The 6,743-nt window shown below is 54.0% G+C and overlaps 2 protein-coding genes across 2 annotated transcripts in view; both read right to left on the reverse strand.

Annotated features, from left to right (window-relative positions):
* Nucleotides 1–4: 4 nt before the first annotated feature.
* Nucleotides 5–6,432, reverse strand: LOC130587456 (protein S100-A7-like). The gene is made up of 3 exons (XM_057388432.1): nt 6,267–6,432; nt 1,735–1,901; nt 5–169 (listed from the first exon to the last, which is right to left on the reverse strand). The coding sequence occupies exons 1-3, from the start codon at nt 6,430–6,432 to the stop codon at nt 5–7; spliced, it is 498 nt and encodes a 165-aa protein (XP_057244415.1).
* Nucleotides 6,430–6,743, reverse strand: part of LOC130587458 (protein S100-A9-like) — a 1,777-nt gene continuing 1,463 nt past the window's right edge. Inside the window, exon 2 of the mRNA XM_057388434.1 lies at nt 6,430–6,720. Within this exon, the coding sequence (XP_057244417.1) occupies nt 6,457–6,720 (264 nt within the window). The 3' untranslated portion in view covers nt 6,430–6,456. The remainder of the gene's footprint in view (nt 6,721–6,743) is intronic.

Genomic DNA, 6,743 nt, shown 5'->3' on the forward strand with positions numbered 1-6,743 from the left:
CCGGTCAGTCCCGGTCCGGCCCGCAGCGCTCCGAGCCGTGGCTCACCCGGTGCGCGTCGTCGGCCAGTTTGGCCAGCACGGTGGCGAACTCTTCGAAGGTCAGCTCCTTGTCCCGGTTCAGGTCCGTCTCCTCGAAAAGGCGCTTCAGGTACCCGGGTTGGTTCCGGTCCTAAAAACGGGGACGGGGCAGCGGTCACTCGGTGGCCGGAGGGGACAGGGAGACACCCCAGAGGGGACACGGGAACACCCAGAGGGGACACGGAGCTCACTCAGAGTGGACACGGAGCCCCCCAGAGTGGACATGGAGCTCTGGACACGGAGCTCACTCGGAGTGGACACGGAGCTCCTCCAAAGGTGGACAGAGAGCGCCCCCGAGTGGACACGGAGCTCACCCCAAAGTGGACACGGAGCTCTGGACACGGAGCCATTCCCAGAGTGGACATGGAGCCACTCCGAGTGGACACGGAGCTCATTTGGAATGGACACGGAGCTCTGGACACGGAGCTCATCCAAACCTCAAAGTGGACACGGAGCTCACCCGAAAGTGGACAGAGAGCGCCCCCGAGTGGACACAGTGCTCACAACAGAGTGGACACAGAGCTCACCCCAAAGTGGACACGGAACCCTGGACACAGAGTTCACCCGGAGTGGACACGGAGCCATTCCCAGAGTGGACACGGAGCTCTGGACACGGAGCTCACTCGGAGTGGACACGGAGACCCCCAGAGTGGAGAGAGAGCGCCCCCGAGTGGACACAGAGCTCACCCCAAAGTGGACACGGAACTCTCCCCAGAGTGGCCATGGAGCCCTCCGGAGTGGACAGAGAGCGCCCCCGAGTGGACACGGAGTTCCCTCAAAGGTGGACACAAATTTCCCCCGGAGTGGACACGGAGCTCTGGACACGGAGCTCACTCGGAATGGACACAAAGTTCACCCGGAGTGGACACAGAGCTCACTCGGAGTGGACACAGAGCCCTCCAAGAGCCCCCCCAAAGTGGACACGGAGCCATTCCCAGAGTGGACACGGAGCTCACCCGAAAGTGGACACAGAGCCCCGCAGAGTGGACACGGAGCCCCCCAGAGTGGACACGGAGCTCACTCAGAGTGGACACGGAGCTCACTCAGAGTGGACACGGAGCTCCTCCAAAGGTGGACAGAGAGCGCCCCCGAGTGGACACAGAGCTCACTCAGAGTGGACACAGAGAACCCCAGCGTGGACAGAGAGCGCCCCCGAGTGGACACGGAGTTCCCTCAAGGATGGACACAAAGTTCCCCCGGAGTGGACGTGGAGCTCACCCAAACCCCAGAGTGGACACGGAGCCACCCAGAGTGGACAGAGAGCGCCCTCGAGTGGACACGGAGCTCACCCCAAAGTGGACACGGAGCTCACCCCAAAGTGGACACAGAGCCCTCCAGAGTGGACACGGAGCTCTGGACACGGAGCTCACTCGGAGTGGACACGGAGCGCCCCAAAGTGGACAGAGAGCGCCCCCGAGTGGACACAGAGAACCCCAAAGTGGACACGGAGCTCCCCAGAGTGGACACGGACCCTTCCCCACCCTGGACAGCCCCAGGACACCCCTCCCCTCCCCTCCTCCTTTCCCCCTCCTTTAACCCCAAATCAAACCCCAGAGGAGCCGGGATTTTATCCCAAACCCCAACAGGAAGACCCCAAAAACCTCTCCAAACCCCCTTTTTTCCCCCTTTTCCCCCTCCCCTCGCCCCCAGACTCACGCAGACGCTCAGGAAGGACGGCGCCTGTTCCCGCAGCAGCGTTTCGAACTCGGCGAGGCTGAGCCGGTCCAGGTGGTCCCGGCGAGCGCTGTGCTGGTGGAACAGATCCACCAGGGTGTGGAGAGCGCGCTCCAGGCTGCAGCGGGCGGGCAGGGAGCTGGACATGGCTGTGGGGACAGTGGGGACAGCAGAGTCACCCTTGGGTCACCCTGGGGTCACTCTGGGGACACAGCGGGGTCACCCTGGGGACACACCAGGATCAAACTGGGATCACACCAAGATCACCCTGGTGTCACCGTGAGATCACCCTGGGGTCACCCTGGGGACACACCAGCCCGGGGCTGGGGACAGGGTGCTGCTGGACATGGCTATGGGGACAATGGGGACAGCAGGGTCACACCAGGATCAAACTGGGATAAAACCCGAGATCATACTGGGATCAAATTGGGATCACACCAAAATCACCCTGGGATCACTTTGTGGTCACCCTGGGGTGGGTGTGGGTGATGCTGGACATGGCTATGGGGACAATGGGGACACAGTGGGGTCACTCTGGGGTCACACCGGGGTCACTCTGGGGTCAAACTGGGATCAAACCAGGACCAAACTGGGATAAAACTGGGATCACACCGGAATAAAACCGGGATATGAATGGGATCAATCTGGGATCACACTGGGGTCAAACTGGGATCAAATTGGGATCTGAATGGGATCAAACTGGGATAAAACTGGGATCACACCAGGATCAAACCGGGATCAAACCAGGGTCAAACTGGGATCAAACCAGGATAAAACCGGGATAAAACTGGAATAAAACCAGGATCAAATTGGGATCAAACCGGGATAAAACCGGGATCACAATGGGATCAAATTTGGATCAAACCAGGATAAAACAGGGATCAAACTGCGATAAAACTGGGATCAAACCAGGATCAAACTGGGATCAAATTTGGATCAAACCAGGATAAAGCCAGGATAAAACAGGGATCAAATTGGGATAAAACTGGGATCAACCCGGGATCAAATTGGGATCAAACTGGGATCAAACCGGGATCACAATGGGATCAAATTTGGATCAAATTGGGATCAAATTGGGATCAAACCAGGACAAAACCGGGATCAAACCAGGATCAAACTGGGATCACACCCAAAATCCCCTTTTTTTCCCCCAAAATCCCCATTTTTTCCCCCAAATCCCCATTTTTTTCCCCAAAATCCCCACCCGGCCGTGCTCACCTTCTCTCGGAGGATTCCCGGGGATCGTCGGTGCCGCCGGGAGCTCTGCCCGACCCTTTTATCCCAAACCGGCCCCATTTCCTCACCCGAACCCGGGAATTGTCACCACCCATGGGTGTCACCCCTCGGTCACCCCCGAGCCACGCCCGGCGGGAGCGGCCCAAATTCGGGACTTTTGCAACGATGCCAAAAAAAAAAATTTGCATTTCCTTGTGATGATTCCAAAAATTCGGGAGTTTTGCAACGATGCCAAGGAAAAAAATTTGCATTTCCTTGTGATGATTCCAAAAATTTGGGAGTTTTGCAACGACGACGCCAAGAAAAATTTGTATTTTCTTCGTGATGATGCCAAATTTTTGGGAGTTTTGCAAAGATACGACGACAGATTTGCATTTTCCTCGCGATGCCAAAAATTCGGGAATTTTGCAACGCCGCCGCCATGAGAAATTTGCATTTGATTCCAAATTTTTGGGAGTTTTGCAACGACGTGATGAGAAATTTGTATTTTCTTTGTGATGATTCCAAATTTTTGGGAGTTTTGCAATGACACCAAGAAAAAAATTGCATTTTCCTCGTGATTATTCCAATTTTTTGGGAGTTTTGCAACGCCACCGCTATGAGAAATTTGTATTTTCTTCGTGATGATGCCAAAAATTTGGGAGTTTTGCAATGATTTGATGAGAGATTTGCATTTGATTCCAAATTTTTGGGAGTTTTGCAACAATGCCAAGAAAAAAATTTGCATTTTCCTCGTGATGCCAAATTTTTGGGAGTTTTGCAACGATGCCACAAAAAATTTTGACGTTTTCCTTCTGATTTAGAATCAAATTGGGCTTTTCCACACAAAATCCGGGATCATTTTCTCCCTGGATGTGTTTTTAGTGGGATTTTTTTTTCCCCACAACTCCGGCTGAATTTTATATTCAACTCCGCAGAATTTTATTTTTTTTTTCCTTTTAATCCCATTTTTACCCCATTTCTCACAATTTCTCCCAATATTTTCCATTATTTCCATTTAGATTTTGTCTCAGAGATTTTCCAGAGGAAACCGAGCACAAAACGGGGGAAAAATCCCAAAAAATCAGGTTTTTTTCTGGGAACCGCCCCAGTTTTGCAATTGTCCCCATTGTCACCCCGTGTCTCTTTTGGGGACAATGGGACAATGGGACAATGGAAGGTTCCGGATCAGACAATGGCACGAGGAAGAGGAAATTCGGGGATGTTCCCGTGGGGCGTTGGAGGGTTTGGTTCCCGGATCCCTGAGTCACCCCAAAAGTTGCTGCTTTGGTTTCCCGGTTCTGATCGGTGACACCCATCCCAAAAAAAAAAACCCGAATTGCTCCATGTCACCCATCCCAAATCACCCATCCCAAAAAAACCTAAATTGTTCCGTGTCACCCATCCCATAAAAACCTGAATTGCTCCATGTCAGTCATTCAAAAAAATCCGAATTGTTCTGTGTCACCCATCCCAAATCACCCATCCCAAAAAAATCCGAATTGTTCCATGTCAGCCATCCAAAAAAAAAATCCGAATTGCTCCATGTCACTCATTCAAAAAAATCCGAATTGCTCAGTGTCACCCATCCCAAAAAAACTGAATGTCATCCTCGTGTCACCCATCCCAAAACCCGAATTGTTCCATGTCACCCATCCCAAATCACCCATCCCAAAAAAACCCAAATTGCTCCGTGTCACCCATCCCAAAACCCAAATCTGTCCTCTTGTCTCCCACCCCAAATCGCTCAGTGTCACCCACCCCAAAACCCAAATCTCATCCTCGTGTCGTTCACCCCAAAATCTGAATAGCTCCATTTCATTCATCGCAAAACCCAAATCTCAACATCGTGTCACCCATCCCAAGACCCAAATCTGTCCTCGTGTCACCCATCCCAAGACCCAAATCTGTCCTCGTGTCACCCATCCCAAAACTCGAATTGCTCCATGTTACCCATCCCAAAAAAACCTGACTGTCATCCTCGCGTCACCCATCCCAAAACCCGAACCTGTCTTCGTGTCACTCATCCCAAATCTCTCTGTGTCACCCACCCCAAAACCCAAATTTCATCCTCGTGTCACCCATCCCAAATTGGCCATCCCAAAACCTGAATCTCATCCACGTGTCACCCATCCCAAATCGCTCTGTTACCGATCCCAAATCACCCACCCCAAAACCCAAATTTCATCCTCATGTCACTCATCCCAAAACCCAAATTTCATCCTTGTGTCACCCATCCCAAATCTCTCTGTGTCACTGATCCCAAATCATCCACCCCAAAACCCGAATTACTCAGTGTCACTGACCCCAAATCGTTCTGTGTCACCCACCCCAGAACCCAAATCTCATCCTCGTGTCACCCATCTTAAATCTCTCCATGTCACTGATCCCCAAACCCAAATCACTCCATGTCATCCATCCCAAAACCCAAATCTCATCCTCGTGTCACCCATCCCAAATCTCTCTGTGTCACTGATCCCAAATCACTCCTTGTCACCCACCCCAAAACCCGAATCACTCAGTGTCACTGATCCTAAATCACCCACCCCAAAACCCGAATCTCATCCTCGTGTCACTGATCCCAAAACTCAAATTGCTCCGTGTCACTGATCCCAAATCCCATCCTCCTTCCCCACCTGGCAGGGAGAGCGTCTGGTGCAGCCTCTTTCCCAATTCTCCCATTTTTTCCCCCAAAGTCTGTGGGTTTTACCCTCAAACTCTCCCGAGTGACCGAGTGACCACCCCAAACCCTGCTGTGAGTGACCCCAATGACGGCACTGGGGTCTGAGTGGGATCAAACTGGGATCAAATTGGGGTCACACTGGGATCAAACTGGACATCCACGGACACCCCCGGACACCCTCAAACCGCCCCGGACACCTCTGGCCACTCCTGGACATCCACGGACACCCCCGGACACGGAACACGGACGGGTTTGGTGCTCAAAATCAGAAATTTTATTTCACGAAGCGGGAGAAGGTGACCCAAGCTCGGTGTTGGGGACACTCTGGGGACACTCTGGGGACACTTCAGACTCAGTGACGGTGGCCATGGCCATGGCTGTGGTCACCCTGGGGACACCACCGTGGTCACCCTGGGGACACCCTGGGGACACCCTGGGGACACCTCCACCTCAATGACGGTGGCCATGGCTGTGGTCACCACCGTGGTCATCATGGGGACACCTCCACATCAGTGACGGTGACCATGACCATGACCATGACCATGACCGTGGTCACTCCCGTGGTCACCCCCATGGTCACCCCCATGGTCACCCCCGTGGTCACCCCCGTGGTCACCATGGGGACACCTTGGGGACACCTCCACCTCAATGACGGTGGCCATGACCATGACCATGACCATGACCATGACCATGACCGTGGCCGTGGCTGTGGTCACCCCCGTGGTCACCCCCATGGTCACCCCCATGGTCACCCCCATGGTCACCGCCGTGGTCACTCCCATGGTCACCTTGGGGACACCTCCACCTCAATGACGGTGGCCATGACCATGACCATGACCGTGACCATGACCATGACCGTGACCATGACCATGACCGTGGTCACCCCCATGGTCACCGCCGTGGTCACCCCCGTGGTCACTCCCGTGGTCACCGCGGTGGGAGCGGTTGTGGGCGTCGATGGCCACGCGGCTCAGCGTGGTCAGGAATTCGGTGAATTTGAGGCGCCCGTCGCGGTTGGCGTCGGCTTTGGCGAACAACTGCCCGATGTAGGCGTCCGTGCTGGTGTTGGGCTGCGGGGACAGCGTGGGGACAG

The sequence above is a fragment of the Malurus melanocephalus genome, unplaced genomic scaffold, assembly GCF_030028575.1.
Source record: "Malurus melanocephalus ecotype Western Australia unplaced genomic scaffold, MMel_1.1 scaffold_1922, whole genome shotgun sequence".
NCBI lineage: Eukaryota > Metazoa > Chordata > Aves > Passeriformes > Maluridae > Malurus > Malurus melanocephalus.

Bases quoted from the DNA above. Each gene is read 5' to 3' on its own strand.
- LOC130587456 (XM_057388432.1), bottom strand. From the start codon at position 6,432: ATGGGAGTGACCACGGCGGTGACCATGGGGGTGACCATGGGGGTGACC. The intron at 1,902-6,266 runs GTGACCACGGGG...CTGTCCCCACAG, and splicing joins GTCCCCAAGGTGTCCCCATG to CCATGTCCAGCTCCCTGCCC. The intron at 170-1,734 runs GTGAGTCTGGGG...CCCCGTTTTTAG, and splicing joins CGTCCTTCCTGAGCGTCTGC to GACCGGAACCAACCCGGGTA.